This window comes from Pelophylax lessonae, assembly GCF_965119305.1.
Source record: "Pelophylax lessonae genome assembly, chromosome: 9".
Lineage (NCBI taxonomy): Eukaryota > Metazoa > Chordata > Amphibia > Anura > Ranidae > Pelophylax > Pelophylax lessonae.
Window position 1 is genome coordinate 85,310,001 of NC_138776.1, and position 24,000 is coordinate 85,334,000.

At 42.3% G+C, this 24,000-nt stretch overlaps 1 protein-coding gene across 6 annotated transcripts in view; it reads left to right on the plus strand.

Annotated features, from left to right (window-relative positions):
- IDE (insulin degrading enzyme) overlaps window positions 1-24,000 on the plus strand; it is a 168,325-nt gene that overhangs the window by 18,232 nt on the left and 126,093 nt on the right. For all 6 annotated transcript variants that reach the window (XM_082267651.1, XM_082267650.1, XM_082267652.1 and 3 more), the window contains exons 2-4: window positions 5,041-5,219; window positions 9,758-9,965; window positions 14,299-14,468. In XM_082267651.1, coding sequence (XP_082123777.1) covers window positions 5,041-5,219; window positions 9,758-9,965; window positions 14,299-14,468 — 557 coding nt within the window. The remainder of the gene's footprint in view (window positions 1-5,040; window positions 5,220-9,757; window positions 9,966-14,298; window positions 14,469-24,000) is intronic.

Consider the following 24,000-nt stretch of genomic DNA (forward strand, 5'->3'; position numbering starts at 1 on the left):
AAATACTGTAGCTGCTGACTTTTATTAGGGTACCTTCCTGTCCAGGCATCAAGCGGTGTCCTCCTCCTCCTATTCTTGAATCGGTTCTCGTGTGTTGTGGCCACCATTTTGGCCCTGCGGCCTCAAAGCCGGTTTCCTACTGTACATGCACGAATCGTGCTGCGCTTATTCAATGGGCCAGCTGCAGGGGCAAAGGAGCGGGTACCTACCCCAAAAAAAAAAACATGGTGGAGGGGGGAGGAGACGGGGCTTCCTTCTTTAGCCTTTTGGGTGGAGCTTCACTTTAAATTAGAATTTTTAATAAATGAATATGAATTTATTTCTGGCTCCTTTTCAACTGATGGGCTGCTTTCATACTAAGCAGTCTTTGAAGCACTTTTGCATTGAATAAAAGCTCAAAGAAAATGCAGCCCTTTAAATTTTATGTATGTGTCTTCACACTGGTCCATTGCACTTCTGTTACGTTGTTATAAAATATGCAGCAAAAGGATTTTTTAAGATGAAAAAAAAACGCACCTCCCCATTGAAAACGCAGCAAGAATTTGGGTCATATGACCTATAAAAAACGCACCATAAGCCCAGCAAAATCATGCTAGTTTTTGTAGCCGTTATTGGGCACCTTTTTCCTATTAGCAAAACACTGATAACCCTATTTAAGCCCAATTAATGTTCGGCAACCAAACTTTCGGTGCATCCTCCAGTTTAATTAAAAGTGTTTGTGCTTGAGATTCAGCTTTAAATGTGATAATGTCCAAGCTAACAAATATTCTACACATTGACCTGTGATTTGCAAGATCCCACACAATTTCTTATCTGGAGCAAGTACATGTAGAATACATTTCTGTTAGGAATAAAACTGATCCTTTAGGCTTTGTCTTCTAGTTTAGTGCAACACAACTATTCTACTTTTATCACTAACTAAAAAATAAATATATTCTTTGCGGCACAGCCATGCCATTAAAAACTTTCTGTAAACTGCGATTTACTTGCAGTTTGTAATTTATATTTAATTTATAGCTACCTTCTCACTTATTGCCCAAGCTGAACATCTGATCCTGTGTGTGGATACACTGCTTGTTGACTCTGGGCTCTCCTAGTGTCATGCGATACTCCAGGGTGGATTCTGATGTTACTGTCAGACTTGAACTCTGTTTTTGGCATTTTTCCAGGCAACACTGCCTAGTATTTCTCTCCACTTAAGATGATTATTGTGGTCTGAGAAATAAATGCCCTGAAATGACTCTTATTGATTTGATTCCATGGCTGCCTCGGTCCATGCAAGCACAGGCAATTGTGCAGAAATTAGATTAGAAAGCATCATTATTCCTTCAGCCTCACCCACAATGTTTGCTTTTGTTTTTGGGTGGAGCAGGGAATGGCTTTATCTTCCACAGTATCTTCTATGCTTTCCAAAAGCTTGGGGAACCCCCCCCCCCCTCCTATCCCACCATGACAGGATTAGAAAATCTTAAATTGCTTGTAATCGCCAGCATGCATTTTTTTCTCTTTCTATACAAGGTTCGTTTTAGGCCAACTGATCTTTTAAAGCTGAACTTAGTGTTTGTAACCCTTTAAAAAAAAAAAAGCGCTGTTCCTTTTCAAGCATATTACATAGCACAGTACTTGTGCTGTGTAATTTGGCCCCTTCTATTCCCTGAAATACCTGGCTTTTCCTGCCAGATTCTGCCCTCTCCCCTGTAAACTGACCAGGGTTTATCATGGCCGCTGAGCCCTGACTTTGTGGTCAGTTTATGTGCCTCCGTCATCCTCAGCTTGCCTCTGTCCTCATCCCCCCCCCCCCCCGCATGTCGGCTTCAATTGCTCCCCCGGCCTCCCCTCCCGCTGGTAAAATAACTAAGTGTTTGTGCATATTTTCTTAAAATAAGCTGCTCCTCGTTTTTTTTTTTTTCTTTTTGCGATGCTCATGTGACTGGCTGCCTTTCTCCTCTCCTCCCCCTGGCAGATGTCGGCAGGGGATTCTCGGCCCCTTCCAACTGTAGCTGTCAGATCGAGAGAGGAGGCCGGTCACGTGAGCACTGGAGCAGTGCTATGAAATAAGGTATAAAGGCAGCTTTTTTTTTTTTCAAAGAAACATACACAGGGCACATCAGATACTATAACGGAGGGGATTGTAGCACAAACACTCAGTGGCTTAACAACCACTTTAGGGTTAAATCCATAGCTGCAGTACATACAGGGGTTGATTTTTACTAAAACTGGAGAGTGCAAAATATCATGCAGCTGTGCATGGTAGCCGATCCGCTTGTTACTTCAGCTTGGCTTTTTAAACCGGTAGTGAATGGCCCCTGCAGCGTTATGCCATAATGTGCTAGTATGCAAAGCGCTGTCACGGCTCACCCGGTGCTTCTATTTTCACCTGGTCTTCCTTCTGGCTTTGTGGGCTCCGCTTGTTTGAATGGCCAGAGCCGCAATGACCCCGACCGTGGCGCTGCTCTCTTCATTCTACGGCATACTGTATACCCTGGAATGCACAGCATCACTGTGCATGCACAGAAGACATCATCGGATATTGCCAATGTAAAACGCTTCTAAATGTTGTATTAGGAGATATTCTTTGTAGCTACAGGTAAGCCTGATTGGTTACAAGTAAAACAAGTGATTTTACTACTACTTTAAGCTTTGACAAAAAAAAAACCCAAAAACTGAAAGCTGATTGGTTTCTATTCAGAGCTGCACTCAAGTTTTTCACCATCCAGTTTTAGTAAACAAATTGCATAGTCTTTACAGCTTTATCTGGCAATGGATTTTCTCTGTTTAGCCAGTATTTTCATTCATATACAGCCAGGACTCCTATTTCACGGTACAGATTTTCCACTCTTTGGAGAGTTAACTAACCAAGACATCATGCTGGCTGTCCGTATCTCAGACTGGTGGGGCCAAAAGGTGACACATGAACCATGATTATAGTGGTGTCATCTGTCTTTGCAGACTGGCAGGGGTAGGGAGTCTCTGGACAGGCTGAACACATCCATTTGTTGGCGTTGGGGCTTTTTCACATTCATTAGCGGAGGTAATGCAGAGTAAGGGCCCATTCAAACCAGTCATCAGAGTACCCGTGAACCTGTCACCAGCCCATCAGAGTACCTTATGGGCTGGTAACAGGTACTCTAATGGGCTGGTGACAGGTACTTTGATGGGCTAGTGACAGGTCCTCTTTATTGGGGGGCAATCAGTGTGTTTTAGGGTGCTCTATGATCGGTAACTAGCTGTTTCTGCAATATCCTCCTCACCCAGGATCAGTGTGTGAGGAGGAGAACAGGGTAACAGCGAGTTACCGTTCTCCGTTGACATTCTGTGACCGGCTGTGATTGGACACAGCCGGTCATGTGGTGAAGAGCCAACTTCATTGGCTCTTTACCCTGATCAGGGATGGACTCTGTCAGAATGGCACTCTCCATCCTCATCACCGCTCTGCGCGCCGTGCACGAGGGAAGTACATGTGGCTGGCTGTGATTGGACACAGCCGGTCACATGGTAAAGAGCCATTTTTTTTAATGGCTCTTTACACCGATTACACCGATTGGGGATGGGCTGTGTCCCTACGGAAACGCCACATCCCCAATCGCTGGGGGGGGGGGGGGGGACACGGCAGAGCAGCGGATCCAAGCGGACGTCATATGACGTTCGCCTAGATCGACGAAGTGTTCCTGCTGGCGTCCTTTTACAATGGCCCGGTAAGGAAATGGTTAATCTGCCCAACAGCAAATTAAAATTAAAAAAAAAAAAAAAGCAATAAAAATGCAAATCGCTGTAAAATTGCAGGTGCGGAAACTATCAAAAGCGAACTGCATAGGTGTGAACTGAGCCTTAATGTGTTACCATGATTCTATTCATTTTGAATTAATTGGTTGAAGTTGGGTTGCCATTCATTTTGAACACCTGAAAACAATAACCTCTTGCCGACTGTATGCTGTGTATATATACAGCGGCAAGGTGGCTCTTGTGTGCAGGATAACAAACCCTAGTACATGATCCTGCACTTCAGGGTCACGCACATGCGCTGCCGGGGACCCGCTTCCGCTGTCCGCTGTGATTGGACACAATGGGAGCCAATTCGGCAGGTCCGGCGGACCCTATGTCCACCAGGACCCGCCCATTGTTGCCGACACAAGCAAAATGACAGTCTGCCTATGTAAACATATTTCTGTCAGTGAGGAAGATATTGATCCCGTGTTTCTGCAAAGCAGGGACACTGATCTCTTCCAACTGTGAAACGCCTGGGAAGCGACAGTCACTTCCCAGGCGTTTCACAGTTGTTGCCGGGTTCTCTGTTGCACACAGCATCCACCACTGGAGATCAGACCGGATCGGCTACATACCAGGTATGTATAGCGATTATTGCTTTACAGGGCTAGATAAATTAGTTTAAGAATGTGGCATAGAGTAGGATTAGTTAGTTTTTGTCTAAACGTCCACTTTAACTCCTCTTGGTTATAGTCTTGCATGTTGTAGGGCTCTCAGATGGGTTGCTACTGTTGTACTGTAGGGTCAACCCTGAACATATATTTCCTTCCTATGCCACCTAAAGAAGATCTGTGCAATGCAAGGGCGATTTATGAAAAGACACATGGAGAGCAAATTCAGTTATTGTCTATAGTAACCAATCATTATTCATCCCTTTATTGTCTGGGAAAGTACTGTTTTTTATTGCTTTACTTTTCTGCCTTCTCTTTCTCTACCTTTTCACCAATAGCTTTGTATGTCAGCTGTTTTATACAATTGTAGTAGTACTACCACATTCGAAAGAAGAGAAACCCCTTTTAAACAAGCTTCTGCTGGCAGCGTTACATTCACTTAGTTTTATTCTGAATGAGTGGAGCTCGCTGGAAACCTAACAAAGAACGAGCTTATGCATAAAGCAGCCCCCTTCATCTGTAATGTAGACTAATTTTGATTTTCTAAATGCTTTTCCTTTAGTGATATACTTGGTGTTTTCTGTTAAAAAAAAAACAAAAAAAAAAAAATTATTTTCTATTTTTATCCTTGCCTCATATTTACCAGCCACATTTTTTTAAACAGATTTCACACCTACAACAAGATGAATACTCTTATGGTCAAGCAAGTCACTAATGACATTGTCAAGTCTCATGAAGATAAGCGGGAATATCGGGGTGTCGAATTATCCAATGGAATAAAAGCAGTCCTGATAAGCGACCCCACAACTGACAAATCTTCAGCGGCTCTGGATGTTTACATTGGTATGTCTGCATTGCAAATTATTTTGGAGGCTCCCACAGGCAGCATTACAACTGCTTTTCTCTGCAAATTTGTATTAATTTTTTCAATTACTGGTTCTTTATGTGATTGTACTTTGTTGTTTGAGTGTACTGTATGTATGTATGTGCAAAAAAAAAAAGAAATACCATAACTCCAGTGAGCGCCTATAGTCCACTGGCAAAGCTGCTTCTGTTGAATTGAAAGACCAAACATTGTCACTTCTCCCCTGCTGGACTACATACACCTCCCAGTCTCCTCAACTTGTTGCTGTAGTCCAGAGGCAACAACACTGCTTTCATGCAGTAGAGGCAGTAATTGTCATCTTATTAGAAAAAATTGTCATCTTATTAGAAAAAGATGGGTACAGAATGGCGTTCTGGCAGGATCAACATGTATTCTTTTGTGTGTTGTTTTTTTTTTTGCAGTGATTAATGATTAAGGGCTATTTGGTGTGTATGTTGAATTTGATTAAATGCTTGCTTTTGAAAGGTTCTAGCCACCTACCACTATTTTGGTTATGGTTAGACACTGGGGAGGGGGGGGGGGTCTAAATCACCATTGTATTCAGGCATCCTAAAAGGCTCCGTTAGAGAGATCTTCCCATTGGGGACCTTGCTTTGGAAGCATGTAGCTCAGGGGTCCCCAAACTTTTGAAAACAAAGGGTCCATTTATGATCCTTCAGATTTTAGGTGGCTGCACTGTGGCCGGTGGAAGTAGAAAATGCCCTGACATCTGTGGGAGTGAAGAAATACATCAGGCTTGGTGGTCAGTAAAAAATTGCTTAGCACTTGTCGTCAGTAGGAGGAGTAATAGTTCTACATCATTGATATTGGTAAAAGGAATAATGTCCAATTGTTGGTGTCAGTGGGAGAAATAGTGCCCCATTGTTGGTGTCTGCAGGAGTAGTGTCCCATTGTTGTCGGGGACGAAATAGTTCCTTATTGTTGGTGTCAGTGGTAGGTATGGTGCCCCATTGTTGGTGCCGGCGGGAGGAATAGTGCCCCGACGTTGGTTCCCGGCGGGAGGAATAGTGCCCCGACGTTGGTTCCCGGCGGGAGGAATAGTGCCCCGACGTTGGTGCCGGCGGGAGGAATAGTGCCCCGACGTTGGTGCCGGCGGGGGAAAGGAGTGCCCCGACGTTGGTGCAGAGGGACACATCCAGCCCAGTATGGGGACCACTGATATATCTCAATAAACCTTCACAAGCTCCTCAAGTTCTGACACACTCTAATATAGATACTCTATACATTTTCTAGTGATGTTGAAAACCAGTCTACCACCTCCTACCAGCCATTGGAAAAAGATAAATATTTTAAATGGGATACATTTCTGCCTTTTGCTAGTAATAGAAGCAGTGCTGTGTTAAATGGACATACCTCTGAACATGTTCGTTTTTAAGATAAAAGTAATAGCAAGTGTTCTATTACAATTGAAGTAAATGTATGCAAAATGGTCAGTTGGCTGCCTGAAATATACCAATGCTGGTGGCTGCATGCACACACTGGCAGAAGGCAGCAGAGTTTACACTAACCAGACATTTAAATAAATTAAAGCTTTTGTTACCCCCAAAAAAGAAAAAATAAAGATCCTGTTTCTTTAAAGCATGTCATACAGCACAGTGCTTGTGCTGTGTAATTTGTCCCCTTCTATCACCTTAAAGCGGAGTTCCGGCCTCGGGGGTCAATTTGAGCTAAAAATACCCCCGGGACAGTCAGGGCTAGTGCATTCCATAATGGATAGCCTCTGAACTGTCCAGGGTCGCACTTACCTGTAAGAAGAATTACTTACCTTGAAAATTTCTTCTCCAGCGCTGCCATCTCAGGTGTGGGCAGCTGAAGCCGCAGAGTCCCTCTTTGTGTCCTCTTCCGTGACGTCAGAGTCCCACAATGCCCTGCACCGGCCCCGCTCGTCACTTCCGGTGCAGGGGCGGCATCCCTGTACAGCTTCTGGGCATGCCCAAAAGCTGTTTAGCAGTGAATGCCGTGCCTGCACCAGAAGTGACAAGCGGTGCAGGCGCATTGATTCCTGGGAGCAATGACGTTCAGCTCCCAGTAATCATTGCAAAGCAAAAGTGACGGCGCGGGCCGCGACCGCAGAGGGAGGAAGTGGAAGGAAGGTGAGTATATTTTCTTCTATAATAAGGTAAGTAAACAAAAAAAAAATCGCCAGTATCCATTTCTTTTTCAGGTTGCCCTCAGCAAGCGGAAGGCCCAAAATCGATTTCGAGGCCGGAACTCCGCTTTAAAAACCTGGCTGTTTCTGCCCTCCCCTCTGTAAACTGACCACAGTGTATCATGGCTGCTGAGCCCTGACACTGTGGTCAGTGTACGTGCCTTCGTCATCCGCAGCCCGGCACTGTCCTCCCCCCCCCCCCCCCCCCCTCCCTGCTTTCTGCTCCTGTGTAAGGTGCCCGTCCCCTTCCCTTCTGCTACTGAAAAACTTTTTATTATCTTATATAATCCTCTGTTTCCCAATGCTAGGTGCTCCTGTCACTTTGTTTTCTAAAAAAAAAAAAAATGCTGGCTTTACCCGATTTCAGAGCGCCGCTGGGTAGTAATGTGACCGGCAAGCTCTCCTCCTCCCCTCCTGACTGATGGCTTTACCCGATTTTCAGTGCTCTGAAATCGGGTAAAGCCAGCATTTTTTTTATAAAACACAGTGACAGGAGCACCTATCATTGGGAAACAGAGGCAATTTAGCAGTGCGGGTTAACAACCACTTTGCCAGTAAAGACTGGCACTATTGTGTTTAAGTGACTCTTATTAGTGTAAACCTATGTAACTGCCACTGTCTTGGACTGAGGCTCCTTCAGATGTTTGCACATCCGGTCAGATTTTCATGTAGCGTGTCTTTACTAGCTGTTATGGAAACCAAGCCCCATAGGTCATTTTTAAGACTGACCGCCACATGTATGAGTCCCAGAGGCATGATGGTATTTGTAGTCTCTCCACAGCAGGGGTGACGAGGTTAACTTACCCCTACCTTTTATTAGCATGGCTGTTTAACATGTAAAAAAATACCATGGACTTAGTCATGTAAAATGCTATCATGGTATTTGGCCTCTGTTTTCTCTTGTTGACCCTTACTATTACATGTCACTTTGATGGGCAGACTCTTTAACCAATACTGAGGCATAGGAGTTGTGTTCATTTTTATAGGGGAAAAAGCACAGGTTTGCTTTAAAACAGATGTATTTTACATGCCACTAGGCGAAGTACCTGAGTTTGACTTAATACCAGCCTATTGTAACCAACTGTAAAGTAGAACTTGACTTGAGCAAGGGAGGGGCAGCACTAGGAATCAGTCAGATGTTTTGTATGCCTATGTGTAGATTGAGCAGAGGGATGAACTTTTATTGTCCAGTCACAGGCTGGAGGCAGGAAATTAACCAGACTGTATATGCTTAAATTCAGTAGCAAAATGTCATTTAAAGTGATATTAAACACACACTCTTTAATTTACATTGTCCCTTCTTTTTCTGTATATGGATGATGGCACTGTAATTATTTTAATTATAAAAAAACAAAACCAAAGAAATCATTGAAGTACCTTTTCCTAATCAATATACAGCTGTCGCAGAACCCAGATCTTTCCCAGCCTGTCTGCAGGGACCCAAAAGCAAGAGGGAGCTTCTAGTCCTCTGCTGCTGGTCACATGTTCACAATTAAAAAAGTAAAAGAATAAAAAAATCAATTCACTGTTTGAAATTAGCAAATATATATTTGAAATCAAAATCTTGATTTTGTGGAAATTACATGGTGTGGGATATTTTCTGCCAGTCACACCCTTCCAGCTTGTGTCTTGGAATAACAAGTAAGTTAGGCAACCTTTTTATTCTAAATGTAATATCCCGCCCCCGTTGTGTTTAGCTGGTTAGTGGGCATGAGGAGGGAGAGAGTGGGCTGTCATTTACCACTGTGTATACGCCCACATGTGTGACTACAGAGCAGTGATGGCAAACCTTGGCACCCCAGATGTTTTGGATCTACATTTCCAGTGACGCTCAACTACACTGCAAAGTGCATGAGCATCATGGGAAATGTAGTTCCAAAACATCTGGGATGCCAAGGTTTGCCATCACTGCTCTATAGTCACATTGGCTGCTCAGATGTAATAGGAAGGAAATACCATAGAAATTCACTGAAAACTGAGAATTTGCAGAGTTGCCACCACAACTGCAAAATCCTTAGCTGAATTGGGGACATAGACAAAAGGTGGAGATATAGAGCAGCAAGACCAACCAGGTTTTTCTGAATACAAAGAATACAAAGCACAAATCCCACAGTGAATATGGACAGCATGTAATACAACATTTTATTAATAGTGTTTTATGATGTGGGTTTAGTGACACTTTAACCACAGCTGTGCTATTTGACAGAGCTGTGGAAATCTCACTGGATGGGAAAAAAAAGACTGTTCCAATGTATATTTTTAACTGTGTATTTAGTTTTTTGCTTACTGTTACACTTTAAGCTGATAATAGACAACATCCATAATTGTATGTATTTTATTCCACAGGGTACTTGTCTGATCCTGATAACATCCCGGGTCTTGCCCACTTTTGTGAACACATGCTGTTCTTGGGTACAGAGAAGTACCCCAAAGAAAATGAGTATACCCAGTTCCTCAGCGAGCATGCAGGGAGTGCCAATGCCTTTACCAGTGGAGAACATACAAACTACTATTTTGATGTGTCTCATGAGCACCTTGAGGGAGCCTTAGACAGGTAAGTCAACCCAGACTCTTGTTGGATCATTGCTATTTTTACTGTAACATTATGAACCTTTTACCTGTTCACCTACAAATACTACCTAATATTAAATAAAATGGCATTTTAAAATTGTCATGCATGTAAAATGGCTTGAGCAGAACTTATTTATGATAAAGTTAGTAATACAATTTACATACCAGTACTCTGAATTTGCTCTTTCTTTGGATTGTGAGCTGCAGTAGTAGCTCTAGGTCAATGACTGTGGCAGTGCAGTAGGCATGTTTATAATTAGTTGTGGTTTCTGGAGATATCTACCAGTATTTGCCCTGGTATCTGGCACTTTTGAGGTGCGTTGGCTGCCTGGGTTATGGCATTTGGCCAGCCTCATTTTTGATTTGGATCAACGTTTTTTTTCTTAAATAATTTTTGGTTAACAAAATGGTATGAGATGATTAAATACATAAAAATGCACTGATGATATGTATTGTTTTCCTCCTCCAGCACAATGCTGTGCACATTAAAACATTGTTTACAATTGGCGATATTAATGTTTCTCCCATGTAACTTTTATAAATGCTTTCGAAGTGTAAACTTTTTAAAAGAGAGTCCACCCAAAACCGATATTTCTTTCTTGTCCATTGGGGAACACAGGAGTCTTTAACGTTCCGTTATGCTGCCGTCTACAGGAGGATTAGATGCTGGCAAACAAACTGTAGGTCAGTCCAGGATAATTTTTCCTACTACCAACATGTTCTCAGTTTTTGGTTAGTGTCCTAGGAGGATGGACATCTTTTCCTAAGCCTTTTTATGTCAAAAAACTAAACGTCTTTTTTGCTAGTGTGTGGGTTTTTTTTTTTTTTTTTTTACATCACTAGTAGAGCTTGTCTCTCTGTAAACTTTCAAAAATGTCTTCCACTATACTGGGTGTCCACAGATAACTCTTTTTATAATGGCTCTATGTCTGCTTCCAGTGCACCTACTGATAATACTGATATTGCCAATGTGCAGCCTATAATCATGTTGCCATCTACTCCTAGAGTCTCTCCTTTCATTGGGAGTCCTCTTTAGCTCCAGTAAGCATGGCTGCATCCTCTGCCTTTTTGGCTGAGCTTTTGATGCTATCAGTGCCCAGGTTTCTGCCCTTTTCTTTTCGGTTAAAGACCCCATTTGCATCTGACTCTTTGACCTTTTTGTACAGGGGTCTCCTATGTTGCTTCCCCTGTTCGTTCCCACGTGACTTTATAGATTCTGAATCTGGTGTTCTCTGCGCTCTAGAAAGCCCTGTTTGAACCCATTAGAGGCCTTCTCTCATCCACAGTTTAGTATTCATTGTAGTCATTACCTTTACAAGGAAAATGTCTAAACTTGCAGCTTTATTCTGCAAGGGACTCTTTATGTTCTTGCAAAGGGGCTTTGCGGTTTTGAAGCCCAGGGGATTTTTCTGGCCTGGGCAGTTTCTGCCGTTCAGTTCAGCCAAGACATCGTTCTTTTGTCCTTCTGTATGGCTCAATTGTCTAATCAGATTTGGACTTTGAGAGAGTTTCCCATCTTCCCCTCTCCCCTCATAGATCAGGTTCCACTGTTTCCTTTTAATGTGAGTGCTTCTTGGGCTATTTGGCATGATGCAAATGTTTTGCAACGCTGCCACCTGGTCTTCTGTTCTCATGTTTTCTAGGTTGCGCCTTTTGGCCTCATCTGATGCCAGCTATGGACATAAGGTCTTTCAGGCGATTAATAGAGCTGCAGGAAGTCCCCAAGTCTCTGTTTTTTCATGGGCCTGTTAGCATTTCTTTTTGCTGTATTCCCCACCCCTCAGTTGGACTGCTATTGGACATACTGAAACCATAACATCCACATCTTGGAGTCCATTGAACACCGGTCCCACCCCAATACTGCTTTTGCCTTAAAATTGAGTTATGCTGGTAGTAGATGGGGTTATTCTTTGCTGGCCCAGTGCCCAATCCTCCTGTAGGCATCATTATAACTAAAGGTAAGGACATCCTGTGTCCCTCAATGGATTCCTAGAAAAGGATTATTTGGTGAATACAGAAATATCATATTTTGAGTTTTGGATGGATGTCAGCAGGTTGCATCACCCATTATGTCTATACATATCTCTGACATAAGTCTCTACTGGATGCGGAAAATGTACCCAAATTTGAAACTATTCCCGCCTGCCGAGACTATTGCGCAAAGGGGTATCCTGTAAGTGTAGTCTCACTCCTTTTTGTTGCGGCTAAAAGATTCCCCATTTTATTATCGCAACTCAAGACACGATACTCCAATGCTGGGAGAAAAATTAGGATCTCCAGTGTAGAGTTCTCACCATTTTTTGTTTTTCAGGGAAACACTTCAGAAATCATAAACTAAATGTCAGTAATGGGTGAACTGGATGGGATGAACCCTTAAATCTTTACAGATATCCAGTGAAATTATATCAAATCATCACTTTCCATGCTCAAAGATCTTTCTCTGTTTCCGGATATTCATAGAAACATAGAAACATAGAATGTGTCGGCAGATAAGAACCATTTGGCCCATCTAGTCTGCCCAATATATCTGAATCTGAATCCTATGAATAGTCCCTGGCCCTATCTTATATGAAGGATAGCCTTATGCCTATCCCATGCATGCTTAAACTCCTTCACTGTATTTGCAGCTACCACTTCTGCAGGAAGGTTATTCCATGCATCCACTACTCTCTCAGTAAAGTAATACTTCCTCATATTACTTTTAAACCTTTGCCCCTCTAATTTAAAACTGTGTCCTCTTGTGGTAGTTTTTCTTCTTTTAAATATGCTCTCCTCCTTTACCGAGTTGATTCCCTTTATGTATTTAAAAGTTTCTATCATATCCCCTCTGTCTCTTCTTTCTTCCAAGCTATACATGTTAAGGTCCTTTAACCTTTCCTGGTAAGTTTTTTCCTGCAATCCATGTACTAGTTTAGTAGCTCTTCTCTGAACTCTCTCTAGAGTATCTATATCCTTCTGGAGATATGGCCTCCAGTACTGCGCACAATACTCCAAGTGAGGTCTCACCAGTGTTCTGTACAGCGGCATAAGCACTTCTCTCTTTCTACTGCTTATACCTCTCCCTATACATCCAAGCATTCTGCTGGCATTTCGTGCTGCTCTATTACATTGTCTTCCCACCTTTAAGTCTTCTGAAATAATTACTCCTAAATCCCTTTCCTCAGATACTGAGGTCAGGACTGTGTCAAATATTCTATATTCTGCCCTTGGGTTTTTACGTCCCAGGTGCATTATCTTGCACTTATCCACATTAAATTTCAGTTGCCAGAGTTCTGACCATTCTTCTAGTTTTCCTAAATCCTTTTCCATTTGGCGTTTCCCTCCAGGAACATCAACCCTGTTACATATCTTTGTGTCATCAGCAAAAAGACAAACCTTACCATCGAGGCCTTTTGCAATATCACTTATGAAGATATTAAACAAAATTGGTCCCAGTACAGATCCCTGAGGTACCCCACTGGTAACATGACCTTGTTCTGAATGTTCTCCATTGACTACAACCCTCTGTTGTCTGTCACTCAGCCACTGCCTAATCCACTCAACAATATGGGAGTCCATGCTCAATGACTGCAGTTTATTGATAAGTCTTCTATGTGGGACAGTGTCAAAAGCCTTACTAAAATCTAGATATGCAATGTCTACTGCACCTCCACCGTCTATTATTTTAGTCACCCAGTCAAAAAAATCTATAAGATTTGTTTGACATGATCTCCCTGAAGTAAACCCATGTTGTTTTTCATCTTGCAATCCATGGGATTTAAGATGTTCCACAATCCTATCCTTTAATAGGGTTTCCATTAATTTGCCTACTATTGATGTCAGACTCACAGGTCTATAGTTGCTCGATTCCTCCCTACTACCTTTCTTGTGAATGGGCACGACATTTGCCAATTTCCAATCTTCCGGGACGACTCCTGTTACTAATGATTGGTTAAATAAATCTGTTAATGGTTTTGCCAGCTCACCACTAAGCTCTTTTAATAATTTTGGGTGTATCTCATCAGGACCCTGTGACTTATTTGTCTTCACTTTAGACAGCAATCTTAGAACGTCTTCCTCTGTAAAGACACATGCATCAAATGATTCATTAGTCATCCTTTGAAGTGGAGGTCCTTTTAAGAAGAAAAAACATTTCTGTAGCTAAAGATTAGGAGATAACTCTTAGCCACCAGTGTAGCCTTAGGAAATTGCTGCCACTGATCTTTAATAAAATGGGTGACGCAATGTTTGTATGTTGCCTGTACTGCAGGAATTCAATGCTGACTGGATGCAGTCATTTTGCTTATGATTTTTACATCTATATTACTGCTCTACAGGTTTTCTCAGTTTTTCCAGACTCCTCTGTTTGATGAGAACTGTAAGGATCGTGAAGTAAATGCTGTGGATTCTGAACATGAGAAGAACCTGATGAATGATGCCTGGAGGCTTGCCCAGCTGGAGAAAGTCACAGGGAACCCCAAACATCCCTTCAGTAAATTTGGAACAGGTTGGTAGTGTCCTAATGGCCTCTCGCTGCTTTCTCATCCTAATTTGCTGTAGCCTCTTCTGCAAGCATTAGTTTGGTTACTTAGGATTTGTATTAGTGATAGATATAGATATATAGATATATTCACATCTCTGTTTTCAGAGGATTTTAATTAAGAGGGGCAGAGGAAAAACAGCAGCAGCTGTTTATCAATTTTGAGGATGGTTTGCAAGTTTAGTGTTGTAAAAGTACACAGTTGCCCTAGAGTAGTAAACCTAGGTACGAGCAACGGATTACAACGACCCAGGATAATCACTTGAAATGTATCTACACACCTGGTCCCGTTGGAGCCATTTACAAACTACTCCAGAATATCAGACTCATGGGAGACCTTCCATAATTGGCTTCTTGAACGAAAAGCTCTTGATTTTGGAAACCTCAGACTTCCACCAACCAACTTCCTCTCTAACTCCCCAAGCTTTACCACCTTTCCTTTCTTTCCTTTGGGGATGTAGAAATCCTAGGAGCTAGGTGGCCCTTATCTTGGAGCCCCCCCCCCCCCCCTTTTGGCCACATAGCCACAATTCAGTCAGCTAAAACAAACCCCAACACCTCGTCTTCTGTCCATCGGCCCCCCTATAGGGACCTTTTTTTTTAGTTTTTAATTTTGTGGCTTATATTTAGTAATTTCATATTTAACCTGACCGTGCCCTACACTACACATATTGTAACTGCTCCTTAAAGGCTGTACTGACCCTCTTTTATGGGAATGTTTTTCTATGCAGGTGTTTAGTTTACCTTTTTATTATTGTATTTTATGTTTAAAGGAGTTAAAAAGTCAGGAAGGTTTTTTTTATCTTAATTAATTCTGTGCATTAGGATAAAAAGCCTTCGGTGTGTAGCACCCCCCCCCCCCCCCAGCACCCCTAATACTTACCTGTGCCCCCTTTCTGTCCAGCAATGTCCACGAGTCCCTCGGTCATCCTGGGACTCTCCCTCCTGATTGGCTGGGATACAGCAGCTGCACCATTGGCTCACACAGATGTCAATCAAAGTCAGTGAGCCAATCAGGAGAGAGAGGGGCGGGGCCGACAGCAGCTCCATGTCTGAATTTGCCCCCCGGAGCTGCAGCTCGGCTCCGGTACCCCCATAGCAAGTTGCTTGCTGTGGAGGCACACTATAGGAGGGATGGACCCGAGAAGAGGAGGATCTGGGCTGCTTTGTGCAAAACCAATTGGAGGTAAGTATAACATGGTGGTGTTTCTTTTTTTTTTTTTTAAGGAGACTTTGCAATCACTTTAAAGAGGTTGTAAACCCAAATTAAAAAAAACCTTGTAAGACAAAGGCATAATGAGCTAGTATGCCTCGCATATTAGCTCATTATTTAATACTTAACTTAGAACTAAGCCCCCGCAGCGGGGCCCGCACATCGGTGTTGCCGCTGACCTTTTCTCCGGAGTTGCGTCCGGATTCATGGGCTTCGGCGCAGTGATTGGCCAGAGCCGCGATGACGCCCCGCCGTTCATGGCACGAGGCTCCTAAGGAACGGCACTCGTGGCTGTTTCTTCAGAGCGCATGCGCGAGTGATGGCTGCATGTCATGTAAATATCTCCTAAACGGTAAACATTTAGGAGATATTTACCTATAGGTAAGCCTTATTATAGGTAAATGTTTTTAGAGGAAGTTTACTTCCTCTTTAAGGCCCTTTCAGCTCCCTTTCCTTCCCTGTATCTTTTGTACCTGTTATTCTTCAATAAAACTTTGTGGAGAAAAAAAAAGCTGGGTACAAACGGATCAAAAATCAGTGGGTAAACGGGGACCAGCCAAATTCCAATCTGTATGTAGCCCTCCTAATTTGACACAAGCCTATCATTGGATCTGCTTCTGTTGAATGGTCCTGTTGGAAAATCTCCTTTTGATCAGCGTCAGAAAAAAATAGCACAACGGGGAGGATTCCTGCATCCATCTTGCTGGTTGAACACAAAAAAAAGAGCGGTGTACTACGCTTAACTTTGCGAGGGACAGTGCAGTATTAACATTTCAGATGTTTGGAGGACACTGTCAGGTTGCATTCATCCAGTACCACATTGCACACATGCAAGATTTCCATGTCATCCCAAAAGAAAAGAAGGCTCTGACGAAATTCTTCTGGTAGCGTTCTTCCCTGGCAGAATATTCCTACTTTTGAAATACACAAATAACTCGACAAGTTAAGTGCTGGCGGGTGATATAGCACAACAGTTCTCACCTAAACTGAGCTGAATTTTTTAGGAGAAGATTTTCACTGAATATCCAGGTTAAAAACAACCCTGCTGCAACCACCCTTAAATGGCCCATACATGTACATGGCTCAATCCTTGCAAACATAAGAAGTGAGAGAATACACCTAAAAGGAAAGATTTTTTTTCTGACTGTTTTAACCAGATCAGGTTTTCACCTTTAAAATCGCCACCAGGTTGAATAGAGACCTGGCTCTCTTCAGAAGGGGCACAGACTAATGTGAAAAATTGGAACAAAGAGATTATAACCCTTTCATCCTGCATCCAAAAATAAAGCATTTTGGCTATGCAATTCTATAAGGATTTTGGGGAGTACTTTTTTTTGAAGTGACTGTATGGGAGTGCTGTATGTGCAGACAGCTGTATTGGCTAGGAAACTTCACCAATAGCTGTTAAAGGACCTGCAGTGCAGCCACTTACTAGCTTTAAAGTCTCCCTGCTTCCATGAAATGCAGTGGCGATGGATCTTGGGTGTACCTTTCTTTCCGAATGTGTACTTAATTGAGCCCAATTTACATATTTTGCATTTTTAACAATATTTTTGCAATATTTAATGCATATTTTTGCTCATTTTTAATGTACCTCTCATGCTTTTTGGTACAATTTACAAGAAAAAAGATGTGAGAACATGTAAAGTAACTTTTTTTTAAAGCTGTATCTTGGAGACACCAAGTCTCGGGTAACAAAATACCCGAAAAACTCCAACTAGCTCTCCACTCTTCTCCTTTTTTGTTCTTTTTTTTTTTTTCTTTCCATTTCTGCTGTAAGTCAGTCATACCTATGTAGTGGAAAAAAATATAAATGCACAATTGATGTGCTAATACCCCTCATGGACTGAAAAAGGCATACCATATAAGTATGTATAAAAAATCCTTTTATTAAATTTGTAAACATAGTATAAATAAAAGCATCAAGGAATAGAGAACGTGTTACTAATTAAAAAATAAGATAAAATTAAAAACAACCATAACAATTATGCCCATGATATATCATACACCAATACTCATTGGAAAAACCAATAGTGCGTCACCACTTGAGGTGAAGTACATGAATTCGTCTAACATGTTTCGGACTTAAAAATTATTTGTTGAGTCCTTCAGAGACGTACCAAATTAAGGGCTTTACATTATTGTTCTGAAAGAATAAATATTAGCTTATTAGTGACACACATTCATATCCATATTCATTATTCAGTACCATATTTTCCGGCGTATAAGACGACTTTTTGAAACTCAAAAAAATCCCCAAAAATGGGGGGGGGGGGGGGGGTCGTCTTATATGCCGAGTATAATATCTCCAAGGTACCCTAAGTAATAAATATTACCGGTAGATGTAATCTCAAGACACTGGCTGTGCGGTGCAGGAATCCTGTACTGGTATACTGTATGTACCGTAGCTTCCGCTACATACAGTATACCGCGCTGAGCCAATCACGGTGAGCGATGTATTCTATTATTGAATGCAAAGCCTGCTCCGATTGGCTGAATAACATCAGCCCGTCTCTCTGACTCTGCCAATCTGAGCATGCTTTGCATTCAATAATAGAATACATCGCTCACCGTGATTGGCTCAGCGCGGTATACTGTATGTAGCCGAAGCTACGGTATACTGGTACAGGATTCCCACACTGCCAGCGCCTTGAGATTACATCTACCGGTAATACTTATACTTGGGGTACCTTGGAGATATTATGAGAGATTGCATTTATTACAGTACTTAGGGTACCTTGGAGATATTTGAGAGATCTGAGAAATCTGATGTTTTTCAATGGTGTTGCTTTGCTTCGAGAGGGGGGTAGTCTTATACAGCGAGTATAGCCCAAAACCCAAAAAAAGTTTTCACTTGAAAATTAGGGGGGTCGTCTTATGCACCGGAAAATACGAGATATGGTTTGTCTTCATGATGATATGATCTAGTAAACCTCTAACAAAAATGAGCTTGATCTGATACTCACAGATGTAACTAACATTTTATACAAAGTCTGACATAGGATACATGGTGGTAAAGGGTTATAGGATTGTGCAATAGTGCCAAAATGTGACCAAGACCCTCAATTGGTGGGATAATGTTGGTAAAGAGGCTATTCACAAGGACCCCCAACAGCAGCCGGACTATGCCTCTGCTTAATTTGTTGACAGGCGATGTCTAGGAATGAGATATAAAAATTTAGGATATACAAATATAAGAATGAAGGCTAGTAAGCCTCAGGATAAGTAGTTTCCCTATTGATCATTTGTATTGTTTAGGTGAATTAATGTAGCTTAAACCTAGTTAACCCTGCCCTGATAAGTCCTTAAATGATTTTATAATAAATAATAGGGGAAAAAAAATCCCACCAAAAAAAAGAAAAATAATAATAATTCATAATAAATGGACCTCTTGAAAAGTCCCCTTGTGAATTTCATGTGGCCAGTAAGCCATTGGGCAGAGACAGAGAAAAGGGAGAAATAAAGATTGTTTCTCCTACCTAAAGAGTAGTCAATCAGAACTCAGCCGATGAAAGGGTGTGTACCGCCATTCTCTCCATGCTGGGATCTGGGCGTGGGAGACGGTGGCAATAAATAACCCCCATCGGGCTGAGGTAATTAGAATTCCCGGCCGACAGCTGGCCGGGGCCAATCAACGGGAGCAGGTGTCATGGTGACACCTGATGCTCCCATAGTCCCCTGGTGAAGTGGCGCTGCCCCGTCCCACGTCATAGGGGTGGGGCGGGGCACCGTCTTGCAACGCCACCGACGCAGGAAATGCAGAAAGCTTGCATCCCAGGCCGAAGCACAAGCTGAAGGACGGCCAAACGCCACTTCCCTCTACTACAAAAGATAGGGCTCCAGCCTCACCGGAGGGGAGAAAGGGGCCCTTTGTGTGCCGGGTGAACAAGCTTCCATCCCGGAGGATACAGTCACTAGGCAGCATGGGACAACCTTTTACAAAAAATGAATAATAAAAAAGAAAAGAGGAGAAAAAAATAGAAAAAACAAGGAAACAAATATGGTTAACAGCATGTACCTGCAATAAAAAACCTAGTTAAATATATATACACATACAGAGTACGTAAGCATAATATATACACCAAAAAAAGGGGGGGGGGCAAAAAATTGATTAGATGTTTGTTATTGGGGTGAAGAACCCACCGAAACATAGCCACACCAACATCCGCACTGTTAACATTGTGGTCTAGTTCCCAAGGATTTGTTTATTTATAAAGCCTATAGGTCACCCTCATAAGGCCTAGAATAAAAACCTGTTAAGTAGGGTTTAAAATTAAAGGCTTTGTTCAAGCTTGGGGGCGTAGTCGCCTGAAGATGAAAATCCACCTCAGTTCACTTTGAAGAAGTTACTTGTTAAGATCCCCTCCTCTAGGTTTGGGATGTATATGGTCGAGAGCTAAGAATTTCACTCTGGGGATATTCACCGTGAACTAAAGCACTATGTCTTCCCAGAAGTAATTAAAGATCTTTTTTACTAATACTGGTCAAATGGCGATAAATCCTTCACCAGAATTCTAGGTTCTCCCGACATAACATCCACATTCGCAGGTCAACAAATACACAACTCCTGAGGTGCGATAATTTACATTTAGGTTTAAATTTGATATTGTTTGTTAGAATGATTCGTGTTCTTGTACCCATGTGTGTGCAGTACTTACATCTACCACATTGGAAAGTTCCCTGCATTTTGCATTTGTCCTTTCTGTTTCGTTTAAATTCACTATGAGCCAAATTGTCCCTCAATGATGAGGCTCATCTACATGTTATCATAGGTGGTTCCGGTACAAAGGCTGACGGGGAGGCATCTGTACTTTAAAAGGTGCCAATATTTGGTGTAAATTCTTTTTATTTGTTGATTGTCGTGTGGAATATTGGGTAATAATACAGGTAAATTTATCCTCCTTCGGTTTGTGTTCACCAAAGAGGGGATCGCTCCGTGATCTGCTCTTAGCTTTTTTGTAAGCCCTTTTTAGGATTACCCTCTTTCCAATAATCTGGATTGTAGGTTTTTGGCTTCACGTTCAAAAAAGAGCATCCGTTGAGCAATTACATCTTGCTCGAATGTGTTGTCCAAATGGAATGGTTTTGAGGAGGGGCTTCGGATGAAAACTAGAAGCCTCTAGTATTGTATTACCCGCTGTGGGTTTTCTATATAAATCACTTTGTAGTTGACCTTCTTGAGTCTTGTGTATTGATACATCCAAAAATGTGATGTTTTATTTGTCAAAGGTCATGGTGAATTTAAGGTTTGAGGAGTTAAAATGGTTGATGTATTCCAAAAATTCCAAAAGCTGCATCTCAGAACCATCCCAAAGAAGGAAGATGTCATCTATGTAACGGTACCATGCATGGTCCGTAAAGATTTTGGCAACTTTGTCAGCAAAGAGTGAATGTTCCCACTCCCCCAGGTACAGATTGGGGTAGGTAGGGGCACAACAGGAGCCTATAGCTACGCCCTGTACCTGGAGGTAGTGGGAATTAAAAAATTAGAAGATATTGTGTCTCAAAATTAATTCTAAAGACAAGACAATAAATTCATTAAGTGATTGGTCATATCGACTTCGCTGGGAATGGGGGGATTACTCCTGTCTCGTTCGGATAGGTCATTGGGAAAGTAGAAAACTTGACAGTCCCGTTATAAAGTGGACATAACCGATACTACATTCATGGTTACTTTTGTATTGATCTCTGTGCTCGAACTCCCACACCACCTTTTTTCTCTAAATCCTTTCTCATACAATACAACCCTTCTATTAATACTTTCTTTGCTTTAAGGGTTTATATTTTGTCTATTACTACTGTTATTTTATTATCACAAGTAGATGGGAATGTGAGCACTCCCCACAACGAGTACAGATTGGCACTGGAGTCACAGATGAAAATGTTGGCATGTACACTGGTCATCAATGGAAATGTGTTGGACACCGAGATAGATGGCAGGCAATACCTGTGATGGGAGCCAGGGTTGCGGAGTGAGGGCGTCTCATGAGTCTCAAAACAACGAGGAAGGCCTGATGGAGTAGGACCAGCCCAAAGAGCGACCTCACATGGTGGAAAGCAGAGAGGATCTGCAGCCTTTAAGGTGTGTGGCAGGCAGCATTCGTGCTGATCGAACAGCCACAGAGCCGTGATGGATTGGCATCTCCTCTGCTCGACGTTCACTAGCGGCGCTGGCAGATGACGTCACAGGGAGTCAGCAGAGGAAGCCGCGGCAGGAAAGGATGAGAGGCGGCACCACACACCAACGAACATACCGAAGTGTTGAAGCCAGAAGGAGGCACATAAATTAATTAAATGCCACAAAGGGGAGATTATGAAGATTACATGTTTCAGGACAAGCCCTTCATCAGATCTGTGCAGCGGTTTTGCACAGAGAAATCCAGATCCTCCTCTTCACGGGTCCCTCGCTGGTGCTCCTGGCCCTTCCCTCCTGCCCTTACAGCTAGCAGACACAAAGTTGGGGCTCGGCTCCCCCCTCTCTCTCTCTCTCTCCTCATTGGCTCACTGACTCACCTAGAGCGGTCTTCCCTGTTTGGATTCTGCCTATTCCTCACTGACATTGATATCAGTAATAGCCAATGGCACCCGTTGTGTGTCTCAGCCAGTTAGGAGGAAGAGTCCTGGACAGTCGAGTCTCTTGTTCAACATCGCTGGATGGAGATGGGGCTGCTGCACACAGCTTTTTTTATCTTCATGCATAGAATGCATGAAGATAAAAAAAACCTTCTGCCTTTTATAAACACTTACATTTTTTCCAGCAATACTGTGCAGACTACTGGCTCTGAATACGCCCTTATACACACACTCTGAAAATTCTTTAGTGAGTCATACTCCTTCAGCTTGGTGCACAGCTGGTCTCCTATTTCCATACATAACCACCTAGTGGTGGCTAGTAAGGGTTTATTTGGAATTCCTAAAAGTTAAAAACCTTTTACGTGAAGCTGAACCTTTTACCTACAAGTGTATGTGGCTGTTTATCTTCTCAGGGGTGGAATTGGCAGTATATGTTCCAATGATTTGCGGGTGGAGAATCATGAATGTGTTACTCACTGGGTGAGTTCCTGCACAGCCCACAGATCTTTTGTCTTAAGATATATCTACTGCCAATAGCTACAATAATACAATAATGCTTGCTCAGCTTTTCTTACTATGGGGCTGGACAAATTAGAAAATAAGAAAAGCCATTACTAGCTATGTATGTATGTGTGTGTGTATGTATGTGTGTGTGTGTGTATGTATGTGTGTGTGTATGTATGTGTGTGTGTGTGTATGTATGTGTGTGTGTGTGTATGTATGTGTGTGTGTGTGTGTGTGTGTGTGTGTGTGTGTGTGTGTGTATATATATATATATATATATATATATATATATATATATATATATATATATATATATATATTAGAATCTACCAAATTATACAGTATATTGCATTCGGTCAAATGTCAATATTTGCTTTAACCCTTCATTTGCCATGCCTTCCTCCTTCTTCTTTTTTTTTTTTTATTTTTTACTAACCCATGCTTTTATTTTGTGATAAAATTTTCCATACTGAAAACACATTGTGTTTTTGGAGGGCAAAGTTTGAGGTTTTCCTGATATATTAGATTACCCAAAGAGTCCAAAGTTGTCTTTTACACACCTCCAATTTTCTTCTGCTGCCCCCAAAATCCACTTGCATAAACTTGAGATTAGCGACTCACCCTTTTCCAAGTACCACACTAAGGGAAGGTCTCCAATACCCAGAAATGCAGATTGTTTGACTGTGTGTGGTTTTTAGGTACTGGTCAGGCTGTTTGCACTCCATAGAATCTATTAGAAAAACAAATGATTTGCAACTTTTCTGCTTTTAAGAAAGCAGAGGTCACCTCTCACCACTCTGAAAGGTTGGAGCCTCCCTTAGAAGGGGTGGCGCTGTGGGGGTGGTTTATTTTTTGATGGCAGCCATGCCGCTTTTATTTTGTAGGGCTCCTGCCCCTATTTTAGCATTGCTAGACCATCAGGGTACCCTTCCTGTGCGTCCGCTTCACGGTGGGTGGCCCGCTTTAAGTGGGTTGATTCCTATTATGCGCCCCCCCTGTTTTTTTTTTTTTTTTTTGCGGAGTCCAGTAGGTTGTCCATTCGTGGGCCCTTGATATGTGTCCCCTTTGCGGGATCACAGTCAGCGGCCCTCTCCTGATTGCGTGGAGGCGCCGGTCCCTTTTGACACCTGCAAGCCCTCAAATGCCGCGAGGGTGTTCCCCCTTTCCTGCTTACTTTGACAACGTTGTCACAAAACAGCAGGGTTGTCC